A 25,368-nucleotide genomic window follows, 5' to 3' on the forward strand; every position below is an offset into this window, starting at 1 on the left:
TCAGTCCCCATCCACATCTATTCTGCCCCTGACACTGAACACACACTCACTCCTGCATTTTAGGCTACTGTTCTCTTCCTATGTCTGTAAATACACCTTCTCTGTTTTCATGTGTGTCTCTCTTCCTTGAAATATAGACTCTCCTTAAGATTCTGTCCTCAACTCTCTTCTTGATGATTTTGTCTGTTTCTAGAACATCAAGTATCATTTCTATTAATGTATGTTAATTCTCACAAACACTTTTTAAAAACCACTTTATTGAGGTATAGTTGACATACCATAAAATTCACTCATTTAAACCACACAACTCAATAATTTTTAGTACACTCACAGAGTCCCATAAATACTTTTGCATATAAAATCTGTCCATTTCCTTACAGAGGCTTGGTCTCAGGTTGGATCTTCCCATTCTGATACCCGCATTATGGTATACTACTGTTAATGCTATTTGCAGGATGAAGCTTCTGAATATGTTTTGCAGTTGTTTGTTTGGTAGCAGTGATGTACTGAGCTATATACACTGAGATCATGTACTGAGTTATACACACTGTTTCATCCAAGTCTCCTGATGATCAAGACATGTAAGATGACAGACAGGGGGTTAAGGAAATGCCATCTGTAGAACAAAGCTAGCTGGCCTTCAAAGGATCAGACTTTTTCATTCATTAACCTACTCTTGCCAAAGAGGTCTGTGCCTAAAACTTAACCCCTTTTCCAGGAGGATAGTAGACTGGGCGCAAGGGGGCCAAGGAATACTGCTCATATAAAATTCAGGAAATTTTGAATACACTGGGAGCCTGTGCACGCGCATGTGTGCGTGCGCACACACACACACACACAGAAATGTTACCTGTGACTCTGTGTGGAGAAGTGGCAGCCAAGAGTGGAGATAACTAGTTTGGCTGTGTAAGGATTAAACAGGTCTGCTTCAGAGCTTAGTAATTTGTGGCCCTTCCAGATCAAACCTGGTGTTGCTTTTAGTATGATCTCCCTGACAAGCTAGTGTTAAGGCAAGGTCCAAACTAAAGGCTCCCTCTTCTACTCCACTGCCACAAGGAAAAATTCTATCGCTACCGCTGAGAGAATCAGGGTTTACCCTTTAAATATCTGACTGCAGGAATTATGGTTTGTCCCTGCAGTATGCCTCCAAAACACTGTTCTCTACAGCAGCTGGGCAGTCATCATAAGTGTGTACATATGTGTATACATATGTCAAAGTGTACATATATGTCAAACTTCTAGAATTGTGCCCTTTAAATACATGCAGTTTATTGTATGTAAATTACATCTCAATACATTTGTTTAAAATTGCATAGACACACACGCACAGACACATATACACACACAAGTGAATAATATACCCCTAATGAAATAATGGATCTAGTCAGTAGCTCCTTCAACCACTAGGTGAAAGCTGACAGGAAACTTTACAATGGATGGATAAGGCTGACAGCACCTGACTCCAGTGATCAATTTCACATTGAAAATAGGACAACCAGACATTATATGCTTCCCTGCTATGATGCAATAAGAGGTTCACAGCAGCATCACCTATAAAGTACTCTTGCTAAAAGAACTGAACCTGGGCTTCCCTGGTGGCGCAGTGGTTAAGAATCTGCCTGCCAATGCAGGGGACACGGGTTCGAGCCCTGGTCCAGGAAAATCCCACATGCCGCAGAGCAACTAAGCCCGTGCACCACAACTACTGAGCCTGCACTCTAGAGCCCGCGAGCCACAACTACTGAGCCCACGTGCCACAACTACTGAAGCCTGCGCACCTAGGGCCTGTGCTATGCAACAAGAAAAGCCACCGCAATGAGAAGCCTGTGCACCACAACAAAGAGTAGCCCATGCTCGCCACAACTAGAGAAAGCCCGCGTGCAGCAGCAAAGACCCAACACAGCCAAAAATAAATAATAAATAAATTTGAATAAAATGAATGAATAAGCATTTTCAGAACTCTAATTAAAAACGGATGAACTCATAAAAGTGCTAACAAAAGATCAAGATGAAAAAAAAATTAATTACATGGGACTGAGTGAACTGATGAGGATGATTATAATTTTTGTGACTTTTTGTTTGAATTAAAAAAAAAAAAATCCCACAAGGACTCAGAGGCAAAGAATATACAAATCAATTTTCACTGCAAAGTAAAGGAGCTGTTACAGTGGAGGATTACTGGACTGAATGTCTATATTATGACATAGTATGAGTGTGTTTCGTGTTTGGTAATTGGAATCATTGTTGCTTTTGTTGTGGTCATCCATTTACAATGCTTGGTGTCAGTCTATTTATCTCTTGTAAAAATAAAATACAGTGTGTGTGTGTGAAAAAAAAATAATAATGTGGTAAAAAGGAGAGCAGTAATGCACAGTACGTTTCATCAACACACAACCTGATTCTCTTGAGAGAACAGATGAAAGGAGTCTTGCTCAGACTCCTGGACAACTTAAAGTGTTGCTGGCTTCTCTGTGGACCGATTATAGCAAGTTGTAATTCAGATAATGAACTTCCTAATGCAGGAAGTTCTTAATTCAGGAAACAGGAGTTGGTGAAATTGAAACCAATTTATTAAATAAAAGGAAAAGCATATACAGCCAAGTACTTAGAAGCTAGAATACTCAGTTTTTAAGGTCCGAAATAGAATAGTGTGGGACCTAAAATTCTTCAGTTTTTATACTGTACTATCATTCTGATAATTTGTTCTAATCCTCTGAAGTTGTTTAGAAAAATGCAACAGAGATCTGGAGAAATCTGTATTTTTAAACTTTAGCTCAATGTTTAGCTATACACACAAACATTTAATGGCATAAACTGGTAACAGCCTACATAATGGACAAGGCTTATATTTATCTGGAGAGCACCATATTTTCCAGTCTTCTGGGACGAGCCTCCCCCACCTCCCTACAAGGAAAAACTGTGCCTCCCCCCATTGGAATGAGTCTATAAATCCCACCTGTCCCCTTGACCACAGGCAGGTCCATGAACAAGGCCAAGGCAATTGGAGTAATGCCTGCTGGCGCTAGCAATTGGTCCAAGAGTGAGAACCTGCCCAAAGGTGAGCCTTTCTGAGCCTTTCTGTTCCAGAGATTCCCCAACCTGAAGGTGAGAGAAAGAGCTCCCTCTCCTTTGGCATTGTTAAGCCTTCCCCAGGGACTGTCCTGTAACTCTGGAGCTGCCTGTGGTCAGCTCCATTCACGGAGCCATCTGAAGTGACAGAGAATGAGTGACTGTACCAAAGAAGCCAAGAGTTAAGGCAGAGAAATGGAAAGACAGTCATGATACTTCCAGTTCTGGATCCAGAGGACTCTGAGCCAACACTACCTCTTCCCTCCCTATATCAAGAGACACCAAGTTCCCCTTTTTGGATAAACTTTTTGGTATCAGTTTCCAACACTGCAACTGAATGCATTCTGACCAATACACCTATATGTCCAACAGGATTGGTTAAGCAGACCACAGACTCAAAATTGTGTGGCCATTAAAATTATCTTACCAAAGTGTAACTCAGTAAAAATTAAATGAATAGATGGCATGCAAAGATGATCTGGTATATTAAGTGAAAAAAAGCTAGTTATAAAACAATATTCATAAAATAGGAAAAAAAACAACAACAACTGAACCTGAGTCCAATGAAGCCTTTGGATCTAACACCAAGTTATAAGAAATGTGGGAGACAGGAACGTACTACCACACGGCTGCAATTAGCCAACGCACCAAATCAGAGTGTGGCAAATGCTACAGGATCAGTGATCTGGAGTCTTTAAGAAATAAATGACATGAAGAAAAAAGGGGGGGGATAGATTTGCTACAGATTATAAGAAACCTAAAAACATATCAACCAACTGCAATGTGTGGTTCTTATTTAGATCCTGATTTGAACAAACCAAATATAAAAATATATTTTTGAGAAAACTGGGAGAAATGTTTTAAAATACTGTTTGCCTCTAGCTATACCACTATATTTTAACAGTTTCGTTGAGGTAGAATTGACATACAGTGAACTGCGCATATTTAAAGTGTACAACTTGATACATTTTGCATATACTTGTGAAATCACCACAACCAAAATAATGAACACATCGATTACCCCCAAAAGTTTCATGCCCCTTTGTAATGCTTTCCCCCAGCCTCCCTCCCTTAAACCCCCAGTCCAAAACTGGAGAAATTTAAACACAGACTAGGACTTCCCTGGTGGCGCAGTGGTTAAGAATCCGCCTGCCAATGCAGGGGACACGGGTTCAATCCCTGGTCCGGGAAGATCCCACATGCCACGGAGCAACTAAGCCCGTGCGCCACAACTACTGAGCCTACGCTCTAGAGCCCACAGCTATGAAGCCCAGGCGTCCTAGAGCCCACGCACCACAACTACTGAGCCCACGTGCTACAACTACTGAAGCCCGCACACCTAGAGCCTGTGCTCCGCAACAAGAGAAGCCACTGCAGTGAGAAGCCTGCGCACCGCAACAAAGAGTAGCCCCGCTCACTGCAACTAGAGAAAGTCCATGCACAGCAACAAAGACCCAACGCAGCCAAAAAAATAAACATAAACACAGACTAAGTATTAGCTAATATTAATAATTATTAGTTTGTGACAATAGTACTGTGGCTGTATTTTTTCAGTCTTCATATGTTAAGAGACACCTCTGAAGTATTTATAGGTGAAATATTACGATGCATGGAATTTGCTTTAAAATACTCTAGTGGCAGGAAGATAGATGAAACAAGATTGTCAAAACGTTCATAATTGTTGAAGCTGATTGATGGGCACATGGCGTTCATTATATTATTCCCTTTATATTTGTGTATGCTTGAAAAGTTCCAAAAAAATTTTTTTGAAGACAAAAAGCAAACAATATACTCTCTGATAGCAAAAGAAAACCTTGAGATATGAACCATTCACAAATTAGACAAATTATGAGACACCTTTCATCTCTGTCATCTTACCATCATATCTAGTCTTACCTTGAGATGCACCCTCCCCACCCCTCAAGACACACCCAACCAAAGCAGTGCAGTTTTTCTTGGCAGTGTTAGTCACAGAGATTGCTTGCATAGTCCTTTCATCTGGGCCTCAAGTATACCCTTTAGACTTAGGTAGCAACTTCTTTGCAGCCCCCCAAACTTTCCTTCAAAAACTTCACCAGAATTTTGCCCACAAAAATTTCCTGAGGATGTTTCTCTTTTGGGGGCACAAAGCCACTTTAGTTGATCTGTTGAAATGTTCTTGCTTAGTGTAATGTTTTCTCTCTTTCTGAAACTTCCTCCTTTATTGGGAAGGAAAATCTCTAATTTTTTTTTTGAAATTCTGCTTCTTCCTCACTAACTCTGATTATCCAGGTGGCAAGGAGCTCATCCTATGCCTTTCTGAATTTCACTGTAGTCACAGCAAAAAACAGTAGCACAAAAATTATATTAAAAAAAATATTTCTGTTTCTCTGACTCCAGTCAGATAAAGGTTACTCCCAGTCCATGTGATGTCTGGGGAAGCGAAATTTGGCCACAAAGATCCAATACAATATTCACAAACATCAACCAACAGGTTGTTTTCAGCTGAGACTTTGGAATATATTTTCTCATAGAAGCAATGCTACAAATAGCACTTGGTCCAGTTAAAAAGCTTATTGAAAAAAAAAAATGAAAAAAAAAAAAAAAAGCTTATTGAGCCCATCATGTATCCTTGGTGTCATACCGGAATACTAGTGCTACCACTACGGAAGCTAACTATCAAATGCATTATTCTGAGAAAATTAATTCAAAGTTTCAACTTAAAAATGCCAAGAACTGCTTTCCCAGCTGCAGCCCAGGCAGTGAAATTGGGAATCTCCCTCCTCCCACTTTCCCCACATGGCTAAAGAGGGCTTTCCACACATGGCCATTTGTATGAAAGACACATATATATGTTAGGAACTGCCTGCAGAGGAAAAGAAGGAACAATTTCTGTGAATAGAAAATAAACCTGACTAGAATTTACAAATGGATCGTCAGGATTAGTTGGTGATTTCAGTGGCTACTCTAAGGAAAGGAAACCCCATCTTCCTGATGTCCTGTTTCTTAAAAGGATAGTAGTATATTTAATCCTGTGCCTTCCCGAAGAATATACCAAAGCACATCTGTCAGGATGGAGGTCCATCATATTTTGCATAAATGGAGACACAACTTTTAAAAAAATGTATGTATGTATTTATTTATTTTTGGCTGTGTTGGGTCTTTGATGCTGCGCCTGGGCTTTCTCTAGTTGCAGCGAGTGGGGGCTACTCTTCGTTGTGGGGCGTGGGCTTCTCATTGCAGTGGCTTCTCTTGTTGCGGAGCTCAGGCTCTAGGCGCGTGGGCTTCAGTAGTTGTGGCACACGGGCTCAGTAGTTGTGGCTCGCAGGCTCTAGAGCTCAGGTTCAGCACAGGCTTAGTTGCTCTGCGGTATGGGGGATCTTCCCGGACCAGGGCTTGAACCCATGTCCCCTGCATTGGCAAGTGGATCCTTAACCACTGCACCACCAGGGAAGTCCCGAGACACAACTTTTCAGCACTTTATTTCAAGAGCAAAGAAGACAGATGTCCAAAGAGAAGGGGCCAAATACAAAGCGGTATTTGTTACATACATACAAAAGGAGAAAACTTGAAGCTACAAAGAAAACACTCAGGCACTTTAATTGAGAACAGGTTAAATAAATTATAAATTGGCCATATAACTGAAACCACCAGTAGTTTTTTGTTTTGTTTTCTAAAGAGGCAGGCCTATGGGTACAACAATTCAAAATACAGTATGTGAAAAAGAAAAGGGGTAGAATAGTGTGTATAATATGCATCAAGACTAAAAAAACTACACATGCACAATCTCTCTCTCATATGCAATTAAGAAGATAAACAAGAAACTGGTAACACCACATGCCCTGTAGTGGCAAACGGGGGGTGGAGATGGAAAAGAGAGAGTCATCAACATTTGTACCTTTTGGGGAAAAAAAATCATGTATTATCTATTTTCAAAAAGGATACAGCACTGAGGAAACTGTTTCAATAATCTTAAAAATTCAGGCATCAGCAAGATGGCTGAATATAAGTGCGGGGCGTATATGATTTACTATGCTTTTATTAGAAAATAGGATTTAGGGACAGGCAGTCTGATGATATTTATGGCATATGGAGAACCCAAGGAATTATATTCTAGTAGCACTAATCACTGCAAAAAGAACCCCCCACTTCTTTTTCCACAAGCTTATGACCAGCAAAGTGCAGACCTCTTTGGCTTATTGCAGAGGGGCTTATATAGCACAGCCTCAGTCGGTCGTGTCAATCATTTGAAATTTCATATCAGCCAAGGTACCAAGGTAATTTCTACTCTGCTTCCCCAGAGGCCACTACAGAAAATTGTCAGTAGAAGGGAATCCTGTAAGCAGACCCTTCCAACTCTCAAGAGATCTTCATTTCCTTCATGGACAGCTCCTAACATTATTCCAGTGTACCGGGCAGCAAAATCTCTCTCTCAACACCCAGCCAACCTTTCTGAAGGAGCGTGGGTGTGAGAGTGTGGGTGTGTTTTGGGATGGTGAAGGCAATCAACTGAATGATGGAGGACCCCCCACACACACACACATACCATTCCAAGTATAAAAGTATACTATAAGCCTCAGTTTCTCAAGTCTATAAAACCGGGGAGCAATAATACCTACTTCAAAGAATTGTTCTGAGGGAGACTCAAATGAGATGGCCACGTAACTGCGTTCTGAAAGTGACTGACTCTAAACAAAGTACTGGCTGACTTGGCCACCTTGTCACTCATTCCCAAAAAGCTATTTTTGCTTCCACAGGGCTTAGAGTCAGGCTGGCTAATTGAGCAGCTTACAGTAACTGACTATCTGGTCTTGACTTTACCCAGATAGTTTCATCTAATAAGGTCTTCATACTAAAATATTCTTACACGAGAAATTAGAGGATACTTTTATATTTAAAATGAGAAAAATCACTATCTTTCCAAAACAAATTAAAAGGTTTTATTATTTATTATCTATTTTTCTTAGGTCTTTAAAAATTGTGTTTAATAGCAACACAGAGCAAGGCTAGTAAAAGTCCAATTAAGATGTTAAAAACAAACCCAGAGCACCATAAAATGCTGTTGAATTAAAGAAGCAGAATCAGGCTCAGCTCACACTCTCCAACAGGGGTATGCCCATTGAATACTTACAGGTCCAACAGAATGTGCTGCGTGGCAAAAATATAAAAGGGGCCTTCTTTCAAATAAGGCATAGAAGGCATTTCAAAGACGTGAACTGTGCATGAACCCTCATCTCTCGTTAAGAATAAAGCAGGAGTACTTCTGGGAACTCAACTATAGTGAGCTGGCACAAGAGAATAGAAAGCCAGTGCACACCCAGGCAGCAAACTTCATGTAGTTTAAATCCCACAAGTCCCAGCCACTTCTCCTATTTTAAAGATATCAGCCTCCTGGCCTGCCAGTGAGTCCTACCACTTGGATTTGGGCACTGACACTCTCATTAAAGGCAAACAGAGAATCTTATAAGGGAAACACATAAAGCCAATCAACTGCTAATAGTTAAGCATAGATTAATTTACCATAGCAGGAAGCAGAAAGCTGGGTGCTAAGGGGCAGGATACTGCATAGCTAAATGCAGTGAGGAAGAAACTAAAGAGGGAAAGAAAAGTATGAATCACTGGCTGATACCCTGTAGAAGGGAGACTTGAGCCTTAAGGAGTATTGGACAGCAAGGAGGGAGGTCCCTAAAAAACGGTATGAGAACAAAAAAATAAGCCTCACTGACTTCATCATTTTTTCCCTGCATCCTTCCCATGTTGCCTGTGGTAACTGTGCTGAACGCTGTCCATACCTATCAAGTTATAATATCAGTGAGATGTAATGAAACAAGGTAAATACGTGATTCATTACGTGTAGCTTTAAATACATATGAATAACTAGGAAAGTAATTATTCTAAAGTTAAACCTTTCGTTTCTGAACCTGCGCTTCTGAGTCTGACATCTCAGTAAATTTCAGTTTGTTATTTTTAAGTTACTGGTCACTAACAGCCTATAGCCAACGGTAAAGTCCCCATCAAATCACCCAACTCCACTACAGCCAATTTATCAAAACACGTACATTATCACTATACCTATCACTCACACAAGAACTTACCAGAATTAATAAGAACTAAACTGCTTTGATGGAACTATCAGTAAAAAAAATAATATCTAATATTGGCAGAAGCAAAATAATAAACATTACATATTCCAAGAGACCAATCAACAGACTTCTAAGGGACCACTTAATGCACTACTTATTCTAAGAGGCCAGCTTATGAGTCTGCCAGTAAAGAAAATATCTCATAAAATTGTTCCAGATATGACCTAGACTTTAATGGAAAGTGGGGCAGGACCCATTAAGGTGCTGATGTCATTGAACAGGTTTAAGAAATAAGAAGTCCTCACTTTGTGTTCATACATGTCAATGATATAGAATGTCTCTAAAACTGCAGATAAGGCTTTATCTTCTGAGACTGAAGTTCAAAAGAAGAAAAATGTAGTGGACGCAATAATCCATCTGTTAAAAACACCAAAATCCTGAGGTCTGAGTGACTGCAGAGTTCTGGGGACCCCCAAACCCATTTATGAAAAGCCCATGGCTAACATCCTACTCAATGATGAAAACTGAAAGCTTTTCTTCTAAGATCAGGAACAAGGCAAGGATGCCTGCTCTCACCACTTCCGTTTAACATAGTATTAAAAGTCCTAGCCAGAGCAAGTAGGCAAGAAAAAAATCAAAAGGCATCTAAACCAGAAAAGAAGTAAAATGACCTCTGTTCATAGATGACATGATCTTATATGTAGAAAACTCTAAAGGTTACAAACAGACACACACACATACACACACACACACACAGTTAGAACTAATAAATTCAGCAAAGTTGTAGTACACAAAAGCAACATACAAAAGTCAGTGTGTTCCTATACACTAACAATGAAATCTGAAAAGGAAATTAAGAAAACAATTCCATTTACAATGGAATAAAAAAGAATAAATACTTGGGAATAAACCTTACCAAGGAGGTAAAAGACTTGTATACTGAAAACTACAAAACATTGCTGAAAGAAATTAAAGAAAACACAAATACATGAAAAGACATCTCATGTTCATGGATTGGAAAACTTAACATTGTTAAGATGTCCATACTACCCAAAATGATCTACAGATTCAGTGAAATCCCTATCAAAATTCCAATGGCATTTTTTGCAGAAATAGGAAAATACATCCTAAAATTCATATGGAATCTCAAGGGACTCCAAAGAGCCAAAACAATTTGAAAAAAAACACAGTTGGAAGAACACACTCATACTTTCTGATTTCAAAACCTACCACAAAGCTACAGTATAAAACAGTATGGTACTGGCATAAAGACAAATAGACAAATGGAATAGAACAGACAGTCCTGAAATAAACTCTTATGTATATGGTCAGATGAACTTTAGCAAGGGTGCCAAGACCACTCAGTGAAGAAAGAACTGTCTCTTCAACAAATGGTGTTGGGAAAACTGATATCCACATGTAAAGGAATGAAGCTGGACCCTTAACTTACACCATATACAAAAATTAACCCAAAATGGATTAAAGACCTGACCATAAGACCTAAAACTATATAATTCCTAGAAGAAAACATAGGGGAAAATCTTCATGACATTGGACTTTGCAATGATTTCTTGGATATTATACCAAAAACACAGGCAACAAAAGCAAAAATAGAGAGGTAGACTACATCAAATTCAAAAACTTTTGTGCATCAAAGGACACAATCAACAGAGTGAAAGGCAACCTACAGAGTGGGAAAAAACATTTTCAAATGTATCTCATAAGGGGTTAATATCCAGGATATATAAAGAACTTCTACAACTCAACAACAAATAAATCAAATAACCCAATTAAAAAATGGGCAAAGGGGCTTCCCTGGTGGCACAGTGGTTGACAGTCTGCCTGCCAATGCAGGGGACACGGGTTCGAGCCCTGGTCTGGGAAGATCCCATGTGCCGCGGAGCAACTAGGTCCGTGAGCCACAACTACTGAGCCTGCGCGTCTGGAGCTTGTGCTCCGCAACGAGAGAGGCCGCGACTGTGAGAGGCCCATGCACCGCGATGAAGAGTGGCCCCTGCTCACCGCAACTAGAGAAAGCCCTCCACAGAAACGAAGACCCAACACAGCCAAAAATAAATAAATAAATAAATTTTTAAAAAAAAAAAAAGGGCAAAGGACCTGAATAGACATTTCTCCAAAGATGATGTATACAAATGGCCAACATGCACTGAAAAGATGCTCAACATCACTAATCATCAGAGAAATGCCCATCAATGGATGAATAAACAAACTGGTACACACACACACACACACACACACACACACACACACACACACACAATGGAATATTATTAAGCCTTAAAAAGGAAGGAATTCTGATGCATGCTGTAACATGGATGAACCTTAAGGACATTATGCTAAATGAAATATGCCAGTCACAAAAAAAGACAAACACTGTATGATTCCATTTACATGAGGTATCTAAAATAGTCAAATTCCTAGAAACAGAAAGTATAATGGTGGTTACCAGGAACTGGGGAGAGGAGAAGAAGTGTATAGAGTTTTAGATTTACAAGATGAAAAAGTTCTGGAGATCTGTTTCACGACAATGTCAATATACTCAACACTACTGAATTGTACACTTAAAAATGGTTAAAATGGTATTTTTTTTTACCACATTTTTACCAAAACTGGTTAAGATGTTAATTTTACATGTTTTTTCCTTTTTTTTTTTTTTTAAAGAAAAAGCATTAAAACATTTGTTCAGCACAAATGAGACCTGTGATCTCAGCATTTTCAATCTCATATGGAAGATGAGAAATAAACACAGAGAACCTGAGTAGGTAATGGCCTCGTATTAGGCTGCCAAAGCAAACACACTAAAAGCTTTACTAAGAAGCAAGGTAAACTAGAGTTCAACTAGTATTTTCCTGAATGTGCTTCCAACTGATAAGACTGATGCAATCACTTGGGAGTTCATTCTATCCCAAGGTAACTTCTCCTAACCCAAACAGGATCTAAACCCACCAGTTCAGATGAAGGCATTCCCCAACTACTCTTCAGACCCATAATCCCACTGGCCAGGGTAAGATTCCTATCTGTTTTGTTCTTGGGAAACACTGTTCTTTGTTAAGATATTGTATCTCTCCATGTTCTTGGTGTTAAGTGCCCTTTCTCTTACGGCAATGATAACAGATGGTAGTTTGGGTTGGCATACATGTGTGCATGCAAGTGTGTATTTTATAGATCCATGAAATTAAAAAAAAAAAAATCTGGGAACCACTGTTTTAGATAAAGTCCTCTTGGACCAAAGCTTTGGAGAGTCTTTTAACCTTATGAATCTATGATTCTAAAGGTCACAGTCCTCAGGACTTCCCTGGTGGCACAGTGGATAAGACTCCACGCTCCCAATGCAGGGGACCCGGGTTTGATCCCTGGTCAGGGAACTAGATCCCACACGCATGCTGCAACTAAGAGTTTGCATGCCACAACTAAGCAGCCCATGTGCCGCAACTAAGGAGCCCACGAGCCGCAAATAAGGAGCCCGCCTGCTGCAACTAAGACCTGGCTCAACCAAATAAATAAGTAAATATTAAAAAATAAATAAATAAATGTCACAGTCCTCTAGAGAAGGGTTTCTCATGGTAATTGCCAACACTGGTGTTGGCTCTTGGCTATAGTTTTCTTTTGCATAGCATTATTTCCTTATTAAAAGTACTTTTATTATTTTATTTTCTGCTTCCTATAACTCTGTAAAATAGTTATGGTACATATTTTTAATGTGTCATTTACAAATAAACTGAGAGGCAGTATAGCATAGTGTGATTAAAAGTTCAAGCCAAGCTGCTGGGTTTGGACTTCTAGCTCTGTCCTTATTAGTTATATATGGTCTTGGGAAAACAATCTCTCTCGGCCTCAGTTTCCTTATCTGTAATATGGGGACAATAATAGTTTTTACCTCATAGGGTTGTTGTGAAAATTAAATGAATTAACATATGTAAAATGCTTAGAGCAATGCCCGGCACAAGTCAGAGCTCAAGAAATGATAGTCATTATGTAAAGCGATCCTATGACCTGCTCCACATCACACACTGACACTGCCAACAAAGTTAGGACTATGACGAGGATTATGCTCTCTGCTGAGATCCTTCCACCTGACCCACACAAACTCTTCTTCCCATTGGTCCAATATTATAAAGGTAATGTACAGGTATTTCGGGGCAAATTATTACTCTGGACTCTTCTCAGTCACCTTACATTAGGTTCCTGGGCCCAATTCAACATGTGTGCGTATGGAGGCTTCCCCACACCAACAGGCAATTCCCAGACGCCATCAGGGTGCCTCAGAATTCAACTCAATTCTGACACTACCCAGAGATAGAATGAGATTCCACAGGCTCAGTCCTACAAAACCACCTCCGCTTCAGACACCAGTTGCAAGCCCAGTTTGTTACCTGTGCTTCTGACCAACTGGCTATAAATTAGAGGTTCCCATGACTCCCCCTTTGGGTTCAATTAATTTGCTAGAATGGCTCACAGAACTTAGGAAAACCTGTTTACTAACGAGATTACCAATTTATCACAAAGAATATGAATCAACAACCAGACAAAGAGATACATAGGGTGAGGTCCTGAACAAAGGGACCTCTGTTCCCATGGAGCTGGGGGCCCAGCACAGTGGCACATGGAAGCATTCTGGTTCCCCAACGTGGAAGCTCTCTGAACCCCATCCTTTTGGGTTTTTATGGAGGCTTCATTACATAAGCACAGTTGATTAAATCATTGACCACTGGGGGTTGATTCAACCTCCAGCCCTACTCCCAACCCCAGAGGTCAGGGGGCGAAACTAAAAGTTCCCACCCTCTAATCACACGGGTGCCTTCATTGGCAACCAGCTCCCATCCGTAGGTGCTCTCCAAAAGTCACCTCATTAACATAACCAAAGACACCTTTATCATTCAGTACTTAGGAAAGTCCATGGGTTCTGGAGGCTGTGAGCCAGGAACTGTGGACAAAGACCAAATATATATGAGAAATATATTTTGGTCACCTGAATGATCAAATATATATTTCTTATAAAACACAATATGGCACACCTCTTCAAGTGGAATCCAACTGTTCAGTCCCTCACAATCTGATCCTGCCATTTTAACGCTGCAGGGTTGTTTACAATTTAAAACTACCTTCTTTCAGACATTTTTCAGATGGAAAACGTTTGCACAACTCGAAACTTGACGCGCTTAACGCTTTAAGAACTTGTAATATTAATAAGCTCTATCACTTTCAGTAGCCTCTCTCTCAAGCATGCTTTCTGAAATGCTCAGCTTTGCATTCCCAAGTAGCTGCTGTGTGATGAGCTAAACAGAGATAACTCAAGCAGAATAGGAAAAAGAAACACTTTGAAGACACACTTAAAGCAAGACTTAAAATGACACAGCACCACTGGGGACTCAGAAATCACAGCAGCAGATAAACCTAGGGAGCATTGATGAGCACCTGGAGTATTTCTTTCTTAAGAGAGGATGGCAGGTGCACACAGTGCCAAACTCAGCACATGGAGGCTGCAGCTGCAAATCACGGGCCAGCGTGGACAGCTGGTGGGGACCCGCTGGCTAGATGGTAATTACTGGTCAGTCATCTTCAGCTACAAAGGCTAAGGTGTAGCTCATTACATCTGTATTCTTCAACCAGTTATTTATCTCAGTGCTAAAGTGACAGTTAGCCTCGAGGCATGTTTACCCATCTGCCTAAAAAATAAAAATAGAAAGAATCATACACAAAGGGAAAACACACAAAGGGCTTAATAAAATTTGTATTGAGTCCTATGATAGATTATCTCTTCTCAATCATCTTTGTACCTTACCATAGAAAAGTCCCTTAAAATCTGAGAGCAAAGTTAGATAAGTTTTTGTGAAGTCTGAAAGTAGGAGTTGGTTTTTTTGTTTGTTTGCTTTTACCCTGAGCAGCCCCTCTGCCTCCATAGGGCCATGTGCTTCAGGAGAAGCACTAGCTCCAGGGGTGGGTCCTGTGAGGTCTCAGCCAGTTTGTGCATGGCACCCCCTGGCAATGGTCACAAGTCCAGCAGTGGGCATGTGGCCTAGGCTTGCCAATCAAATCGAAGGGAAGGGCATAATCCATGTGTAGGGGAGAGGCATTATCTTAGTGTTGGCATCTATTGGTTGTCTTTTTCCCATTAGTTGAGTTTTCCTCGTTAATTGTAGGTTGAATAATTTTGTACTGTTTTAATATTACGAGATTCTGAGTCTTGCTTAAATCCTAAGGAAAATGTTAATATTTGTTTTGGCAAGCAATCAACCTGGTTGGATTCATATCACAAGTCCCAACCAACCCTTCTGTGAGGTATGGTTTAAGTATCAGTTCCACAGTCAAGCCTTTGCAGAGGTATTAGGATCTGTCTGGCATGAGCGCTACCCAGTGGCCAGTCTAGGCCCTGGACAGAGATTTATCTCATAGTCGACTCTAATAGTTTTCGGTATGCTGTTCAGGATCAGATCCATGCATGTGCTGTTGAGGGGTGGACCCAGGAGTTCACAAATAATTCTACGGGGTTGCTTCCCTGAGCTCCTCCTTCTCCACTGTCTCCCAGGTACTTTTCAGTTCCTTGGAGCTTCCCTTTCTGTCTTCTAGCCAGAAAGCTGAGGCTTTTGTTATCCCATTCTGTCACATATTTTGAGGGCTAGGCAACAGGAAGACAAAGAGAAACAAGAAAACTGAGGGGTCCTTTTTAGGACTATAGCTTCTCCAACTGGAGAGGAATGCTCCTCTCCCTTAAGAGTTTTAGGCATCTGTGGGTCCCTGCTGCTGTCACTGCCAGCACCAACATCACAAGATTGCCTGGCGGCTGGGGCCTGAGAGAAGGGAGGGAAATTTTTTAAAGGAGGAAGTTTCTACCCCTCTTTCTCTGAGTGTTAGAAGAGTGTTCTCCTCTCCCACTCAAGTCAAAACTGGAGGGTTTCTCCTGGAGCTCTCTCTGTCCATGCCTGGTGCCCACTTCCAGGTGTGGGCTGCACTCCATCCAGGCCAGGGGACACTAATGGCAGTACTTCAAATCCTGGTCTTCTCTAATCCACCTGCTACTATTGACTTTTCAGAGTCCTCAAATTGCTGTTCCATGAGTTCTAACCAGGTTTTTAGCTGCATTCAGTGGGAGACACTGGGCTGAGTGTATCCAGAAATGGAACTCTCCAGAGGCAAATATTTTTAAACGTAGTAGTCATATATGATTATAATGTGTCTTATAAAAGAATAGAAAATCCATAACCCCATAGATATTTTTTAGGGTGAGATTCAAATAGGCTTTTAGGTTAAAAAAAAAAAAAGTAATATGGTTTACAGAAAAATATTAAGTAACTCTACAGGTGTTACTGGAATGTGGTAGAAATCATGCAGTGGTATACAAATGTCAGAAGTTTGAGAAATACTTATCTACAGGATAGAAGCCACTTCATTTTAGAGCTACTTCTATATAGTTCTATTTTTATAATAGCATTATTATTTTTAATTATAAATAAATATAAACTACATATGAACCTGCTTATATTATTTGTTTTATTAACTGACCTTATAGTTTTGTCCTTCAGGCTATTATAGTCTACAGAATCCTGGGAAAGAACAAGGAAGGTCATTCAGGGACCTGTAAACAAAGCCTTCCTAGGAAAGATGGGTCTGAGGGATTCCCAAAGGACAGAAGGTAGAAGGGAGTGTTACACACAGATTGGGCAGTAAATGAAGAAGGCATGGATTCAGAAGTTACCTTCTTCTTTTAGAAGTTTGCCGAGGGAGCAGGTGTTGCTCCTGGCCTGGCTTTGGGCCCCAAGCCTCTTAGCCTGGATCTTTGCACCTGAGCCCACCTGGCCAATGCCGTGGCCACCAGGATGTCTGGGCAATTCATGGGCATCAGGGAGGGCCATGGTTACAGATGATGGCAAGGAGCCATGCAATCTACCCCAACTCTTTCACAGCTTGACTGTACATTAATTCAACCTCCCTAACAAAGTCTTCCAAAATATGAATGGACTCTCCTGAGACCACATTCTCCTTCAGTAATGTTTCACTTGACAAGGTCCTGCTAAGTGTTATCAGAAAATCTACCCAGTTTCACTATTACTGTGACATCTGAGGGTGAAGAAAGTGATGAAACTGTCTAGACTATCCTCAAGTTTACATACAGTGAAAAGTACCCAGATGAGGCACCCCTCTAGGAAATATTCTCCCAGGAACATCTAGAAGATAATGATGTCTCAGACATTAAAAAGAATTATTAGCATTACAGGCAGAAGAAAACCTTGGTATGGTGATGATCTCTACTTTAGTGACAGCTGTGCAAGAAAAATTAAGTGAAATGGCAGATCAAATAAAAACTATAAGAGAAGAAGAAAAGAAACAAAAAGAAAAAGAAGCAGAGGGGCTTCCCTGGTGGCGCAGTGGTTGAGAATCTGCCTGCTAATGCAGGGGACACGGGTTCAAGCCCTGGTCTGGGAAGATCCCACATGCCGTGGAGCAACTAGGCCCGTGAGCCACAACTACTGAGCCTGCGCGTCTGGAGCCTGTGCTCCACAACAAAAGAGGCCACGATAGTGAGAGGCCCGCGCACCACGATGAAGAGTGGCCCCCGCTTGCCGCAACTAGAGAAAGCCCTCGCACAGAAACGAAGACCCAACACAGCCAAAAATAATTAATTAATTAATTTAAAAAAAATCTAAATGTTGAAAACATCAAGATTTGTCAAAATTATTTAAAACAAAAAAGAAGCAGAAGCAGCTGAAAAGCAATTATTTCATGGCACTCCTGTTACAATTGAGAATTCCTTAAGCTGGAAGGCCAAGTTTGATGTAGAACTCTTGGAAATTAAAAATGTTAAAATAATCTTTAGGGACACTTTTTGGCCATTCACATTTGGCATGTCAGTTTCTTTTTCCATTAATATTCTAATGGTATTCCCAATCGTCTGCGTTTGGAAATGGCTGAAGTTGTGAGTGATACAAGAGACACCCAGCCGCTGAGCAGGAGTCTGATGGCCACATTAGTTAACCTTCCAGCCATTATTAAATGACTCAATCTAATAAGTCAAGTAATCTCTTTCTGTATAAAAGTCTATTAAACAAATTATAGGGTCTTGGGAGCAACTCACCAGGGAATGAAAATCTCACGCATATATGAACATTTTTCTTCAAATAATAAAAAACAATTAGGATAAACTTAACATCAGTTGGTATTGAATTTTTTTAAAAGTTAAACTTTTTGACAAAAGTGGCGCTAACTTTGAAAACAAAATAAGATTAAAACAACCACAACAAGGGTAACTGGATAGGCCCACCTTTATTGCTATATTGGGGTTCCAGGTAAGATTTGAAAAATCCCAGACCATTTGGTGCCCTTAAAAAACAAAATCACAAAATGTCAAGCAGTTCCCACTCTATCCTCAGCACTCAGCCACTGAGAGACAGCAGTCAGTGTTCAAGCTCCACAGCAGCTACGCTACCATGAGCTCAGACTCCCCTGAAGAGGGAGCTGTGACTACGGCAAAAGACTCAAAGGCTGGGATGGAAGCTCTGGGAGGGTAGAGGTTTTTCTGCTTTCATTTTTGTTCACTGACTTATTTCCAGCCCTAGCCCCTAGAACAGGACTGGAACATCATAGGTGCTCAATTAATACTGAAAAATAAAAGGCTGTCCTGAAAGGTCCTTTTGGTCCTCCCAAAGTTGGGAGCAACCAATACAAAGAGAACATTCTGAATTTGGTATATATCAGTGGGGTCACTGATTGGCAAGGTTGGACAGTCTTCCTCCTTAAAACCAAACCCTCCTTTCACCTTTAAATGCATATTTCCACAGCTCCTTATAATCTGGAACATACCCTCTAGCACAATTATGAAAAAGGAACAGAATATTCACTTTTCTAGACTGGGAGACATAGCCGCAACCAATCAGGATGTCACTAGAACCTACGTGGAGGTGCTGTGTGACAGGCACAGTCCGCCCAGTCACTAGAGAGAGCACCGTGACTTTCTGGCCCACGTTGGGGTCACTGTAATGTTCTAATGTAGAGATAAACCTCAGTAATTCTCATTGTAAATCTAATGAGAAGAGTGGCCTTATTCTACATTTTTACAAATCTTTTTAGTGTCTGGAATAAGGAAGAGAGTCTGAATTCAGTTGATTGTACATCATGAAGTCTTTGGAAAACTCCACTGCATACTCATACGCAAGTATGTTTTAATATTGTTATGAAAATAGCTTTGACTCCCAAAAGGGTCTCAGGGGCTCCTGGGCCACAATTTAAGACATTGTTGTAAAAGACTTTGACTTCCAATGCGGGTTCCATTCCTGGTCGGGGAGCTAAGACCCCACATGCCTTGCGGCCAACTCATGGTCAAAAAACCAAAACATAAAACAGAAGCAGTACTGTAATAAATTCAAAAAAGACTTTAAAAATGTTTCACATCAAAAAAAAAAAAAAGATATGTATACTAAGAGCCATAACTTTGATGAACATTCAGAAGGGATTCTCAAACAAGGAAAGAGAGTTCAAGAAGATGGAGAGAGGAAAACATAACTACTTGTAGCCACATTTACAGTAAAGCCAAAACATTTTATCAGCATACTCGTTGTTACTTTAAATGATGCTTACTCTTTGTACTTTACCATATTTCAACAGGAAAGGAACTGTTATTTGAAGAAAAGAAAAGCCAGTATTTCTCTCTGACAAGACAAACCCCAGAACAAAAACCACGCAGTATAACTCCTTCCAGTTGCTATATAAATGTCGATTGTTAATTTACATTTACTTTTTAGACCATCACTTGTGACACTCTAATTATAAGACCCATGAGTCACCTTTCTCCTGCCTTTTCTTCTCTTCAACAACTTCCTGCTGACTGTCATTCACATATTATTTAACAGGACAAAAGAACAATTTCCAATTACCTATCAGTTCCAACCTGCTGCACAATTCAGTCTTCTGTCTGCATGTTTCTACGAATAGCAATTAAATGGTCATCTACAAATCAACTCAGTTCTAAAGATGTACTGTTCCTTAGCTAGATTCAGGTGATTTCTATCTACTACAAACAATTCATAAAGATGTAAAACAATTGTATTCATTTAAGTATGGTCAAGAAAAAAATAATTATTTATGAATCTCACATCATCTCACACCATTACTTTTCCCAAATTTAAGAAGATACACAATTTCAAATTTTCCTTTCCACAAGTAAGCAGAAACAGATTAGTTATGGTGACTTTTTCAGGCAATATTTGGCTTTATTATCTTATTATTTAAATCCACACCCACCTTAGCAAACCTTCTAAGTTTATTACTAGGCCAGCACCCCACTGATCAACAGCACATGCTCTGGAGCAGAGGACCTGGGTTTGAATCCTGAAGCTGCACTAGCGACGTGACTGAGCAAGTTACTTAATCTGTGCCTCAGTTTTCTCAGCTTTTAAAATGAAGATAATAACAGCATCCGCCTCATAAGTGGATGACAGGATTAAATGAGATAATGAATAAATGAGTAAAGCACTTAAAACTCTGCGTGACACATAATAAATACTCAGTCAATGCTAACTTCTGTTTTTATATATTTGTCTTCTAAAATAGTCACAGCAGGGACTTCCCTGGTGGTCCAGTGGTTATGAACCCACCTTCCAATGCAGGGGACGCGGGTTTGATCCCTGGTCGGAGTACTAAGATCCCACATGCCGCGGGGCAACTAAGCCCACGTGCTGCAACTACAGAGCCCACGCGCTCTGGAGCTGGCGTACCACAACTAGAGAGAAGCCCGTGCACTGCAACAAAGAGCCCGTATGCCGCGATGAAAGATCCCGCGTGTTGCAACTAAGACCTGACGCAACCAAAAATAAATAAATGAATGAATAAATTTTTTTTTTAAAAAAAGAAAGAAAAAAACGTCACAGCAGACAGAATAGTCCATAATAATCTAGAGCCCCAGAACAATACAGGAGGAAAATATTAAAAAGAGATGGCTGTTTTAGTGTCCTTCCTTTTTAAAAAAAATAAATAAATTTATTTATTTATTTATTTATTTATGTCTGTGTTGGGTCGTTACTGCACACGGGCTTTCTCTAGTTGCGGTGAGCAGGGGTTACTCTTCATTGCGGTGCGTGGGCTTCTTACTGCGGTGGCTTCTCTTGTTGTGGAGCATGGGCTCTAGGTGTGTGGGCTTCAGTAGTTGTGGCATGCAGGCTCAGTAGTTGTGGCTCTCGGGCTTAGTTGTTCCATGGTATGTGGGATCTTCCCGGACCAGGGCTCGAACCCATGTCCCCTGCATTGGCAGGCGGTATCTTAACCACCGAGCCACCAGGGAAGTCCCCTTCCTTCTTAAAATAGGTAGTTGTCTGTTATTACCTAAGAAAGTGCTGACAAGTCATGGAAAAGATAGCAAAGACATTTTCAAAACTATTATGATTCTATGAAAGAAGAAAAAAAGAAACTCAAGAAGACTTGTCCTTCAAAATAGATTAAAGGAATCTTTACAGAAAATGTGACATCACTATCTAGAAACAAGAGAACTGTGCATCCTTTTTGACATAGATATACTTTTATGGGTAAGATGAAACTATCATAGCCCGAAGACAGCTGTTTATTCATACATACCTGTAAGCATCATTTACACCGTAAGATATGTAGTAAGAGTTGAAGGTGTATAACCCTATTCTCACACATAATCTAGCAGCATACTCTGAGAGAAATGAAGCTCAAAGCCAAAAAGAAAACATTCATGAAAAAGTTTAAAAATCCTTGCCATCAGGGTTGACCTTATTCAAGATGGTTTAACTCTTGTGGTGTATCAGAAAAAAATTCATCTGTGGAAGGCTGGTACATAAAAATGCTAACTGGGATACATAAGAAAATTATAGCTAACATTTACTGAACACTCACTATGCTCCGGGCATTATTCCAAGTTTTTTATATAGATTAACTAATTAATCTTCAACATCACTATGACACAGGCATTTTATTGTCCCCACTTATACCCAAGGAATTGAGGCACAGAGAAATTAACCTGCCCAAACGTCAAGTTAATAATGGCTAGTCAGGGACTTCCCTGGTGGCACAGTGGTTAAGAATCCGCCTGCCAATGCAGGGGACACAGGTTCGATCCCTGGTCCAGGAAGATTCCACATGCCACAGAGCAACTAAGCCCTTGCGCCACAACTACTGAGCCTGCACTCTAGAGCCCACGAGCCACAACTACTGAGCCCACGTGCCACAACTACTGAAGCCTGCTCACCTAGAGCCCGTGCTCTGCAACAAGAGAAGCCACTGCAATGAGAAGCCCGTGCACTGCAACAAAGAGTAGCCCCCACTCGCTGCAACTAGAGAAAGCCCACGCGCACAGCAACGAAGACCCAATGCAGCCAAAAATCAATCAATAAATAAATTTATTAAAAAAAGAAAAACTAATGCCTAGTCAAAAACAGTCTGGCTCCTAAGCCCAAGTTTTTAACCAGTAGGCAAAGAAGAAGACATATCATACACTTATATTATCTGGGAGGGGGGGCTAAGTTTCAGATAGGTTTTGGTTATCTATAATGTTTGAATTATTGACAATAAGCATGTATGGACTTATGTAATTTAAAATTTGTATATCTCATAAATTTAGTTACACCTTTTATTGGATTTTCTGTGGAATTCTATTTGATTATCACCTGACACACAATCTGCACTTGGCTAAATGAACAGGATCCCCAGGGTGAGCCTAACATCACAGCAGCTGGAAATATCTGGAGAGCGAGAAGGGGTTGCTAACACTCTTGAGAGGTCATGACAGACATAGTCTCTATCCAACCACCAGTTAGCTTCAAGACCTACCCTAGACTTGTTTCAGTATGGGTGCTGGTCTCCAGGTCCCATCTTTTTCTTCAAATATAGCTGTGTCCCCTCTTAGCTTAAGCAATTCATAGCATTCAGAAATTCACAAGGGTAAGAAAGGTGGTGAAAGCTCAGAATGGCAATAAAACAAAGATAGTGACGGATCACTGATCACTCACTCTAATAGTATACCAACCTTGGCCACCTATTACAGACTGGTCATACATAATACTAATGTGAATAGTTTTCATGAATAACTTTTTATTATAGTTTTATTTCTTACTCATTAAACAAGTTTTTTCCATCTTCTTCCATATTATTCCACAGTCATTGGTTAGGTTTCCTCTTCTCTATTACCTACAGGGGAAAAAAATTCTGTAAGGTTGGGCTGATATATAGTAAGAGAAAAGCAATTACATGAATTTTATTTATAAATTCAAAAACAGGATCAGTGTATTACAATGCCATTTAGTGAAATCCCCACAAGTCCTCAAAATTGAGGTAAAAGAGTAAAAAAAAATAGCTGTGATCTTTTTTTCAGCTAAGAGCAACCAGACAGTCATTTATGAAGAGGCTGATGGAAGTACGAAAGGTTTACTTCCTGAGAAATGCACTTCTGCATTTGTTTTAGGTTTTAAAGATTATACACTGTCTTTGCATATAACTTGAAACTGTCAGAAAAACCAAAACAAATTCACACCAACAAAAATAATCGTGTTTCAAAAGCCAAAATTCTTTTTGTATAAGTGAAATATGTAATAATGAAAGATGCCAGGAGGTGACATCTTTGTGTTAGATGGGTTCATGACTTTTAGGTAAGCAGCATGCATTCTATACGCAAGGACACTGTATTAGTCAAAGTTATCTAGAATGTAGAATTTGGACAAATTACATGCATAATCAATTTTTAGGTTTCTGACACTTTATTGAGAAGGCAGGACTCAATAAGCTTGAGATTAATACACTGTCTGCCACCATGTAACAAGATGAAAAATTCTCTATTTTGCTATCCTAATAACTAACACAAGAATTCCTCTTAGAAGAAGCCTTCTTTGTGAAAATATGTTCCCTCAATAGGGTCCCCCACCACTCATGTTCAGTCCCCTTAGGGTGGACGGTTCCCTGCAGAATGCCTGTCAAGATCCCAGAATGACTGTCAAGAAAGGGAAATTGCTTCACACTAGACAAGGGGAAGAACTTGTTATTTTATTTCTGAAAGAGAGAAGGATGATGAGGAGAGGGAAAGGAAGAGGAGAAAAGAATAGTTAGTATAGTGGAGCAAAGCTGGGGTTACGTGGGGGTGAAGTTCTCCAGTCAAGGGAAGTCTGGAACATTTTCAGAACAGGGATGCCTTAATAGAAGTTGCATTAATGCAATATAGGGCTCACCCACCTCTATTTTGCCTCCTTTCTTCAGTTAGGTGTACTAAAAATACAAATGCCCTCTATGAATAGGGCCTTTCTGAGAATCAGAGAAGGAGCCAAGTATCACATCTGAGGGCACCATGGTGCACATCAGAGGCACAAGGCAAGAAAAATAGGGGCCTAGGAGGCAGAAGCAATTGCAAGATGATAAAACCCAGGAAATGCACAAATATTTTCAGGAAGAGAAGAGCTTACAACTTCCACATTCTAGGTTGGGGGTTTGAGGCAACCTCATCCAGGAAGCTAAGCTGACATTGTATGGATGGGTGTTTTACATCCATAAAATTTCCTTCTTTACCTTTTTTTTTGGGGGGGGAGGGGGGGCGTGCCACGTGGCTGTGGGATCTTAATTCCCAACCAGGGATTGAACCTGCACCCTCGGCAGTGAAAGCACAGAGTCCTAACCACTGGACTGCCAGGGAATTCCCCATAAAATTTCCCTCTTTCCTATCCAAACAGCCTTACTTTCAATATGAGAACACCAAACCGTTAAAAGTTAACTTAATTACTTTTAAATCCAAGTTATTTGAATTAATTCTGGATGTTCTCCAAAAGCTGACCAAAATAATCAGTTCTATACTGAGCACCTAGAATACGTTAACCACACAGAGGTTAGGCTTAAAAGCCCTATGAAATAGCTATTAATTTGAGGAGTAATGACTTCGATAATTATGATGGTGATCTTGAAAACTGGGAAATTATAATAGGTCAGCTTAATTCTGCAAACTTAATAAGACTACACACATTCAAATATTTTCCATCTAGGTCCCACTTATATTATTTATACTACTGTAATATACTTTTGAATGGGGGAGATGGAAATTCAGATATATAAAACAAATCACTGCAGTAGGAACTAAAAATGTGGATGACATCCCTTTAAACCGTCATTAGAAATAAAGTCCCTAACAAGCACATTCCAAGTGTACCTATCATGAGTGAAACTTGTTGAACTCTCAGGCTTTGTGGCATGTGCAATGCAAGAGTACAGGATGTAGAGTAACAGAGACCAGTTA

The 25,368-nt window shown here is 40.2% G+C and overlaps 1 protein-coding gene across 3 annotated transcripts in view; it reads right to left on the reverse strand.

Moving 5' to 3' along the window:
* The window catches only part of MED20 (mediator complex subunit 20), a 74,119-nt gene that overhangs the window by 6,475 nt on the left and 42,276 nt on the right, over positions 1-25,368 (reverse strand). For 2 of the 3 annotated variants that reach the window (XM_057555159.1, XM_057555158.1), the window contains exon 5: positions 23,212-23,285. The exons of the other annotated variant lie outside the window; for it this stretch is intronic. In XM_057555159.1, the coding sequence (XP_057411142.1) occupies positions 23,256-23,285 (30 nt within the window). In that variant the 3' untranslated portion in view covers positions 23,212-23,255. The remainder of the gene's footprint in view (positions 1-23,211; positions 23,286-25,368) is intronic. 3 annotated transcript variants of the gene reach the window in all.

The sequence above is a fragment of the Balaenoptera acutorostrata genome, chromosome 10 (genome assembly GCF_949987535.1).
Source record: "Balaenoptera acutorostrata chromosome 10, mBalAcu1.1, whole genome shotgun sequence".
NCBI classification, from domain to species: domain Eukaryota; kingdom Metazoa; phylum Chordata; class Mammalia; order Artiodactyla; family Balaenopteridae; genus Balaenoptera; species Balaenoptera acutorostrata.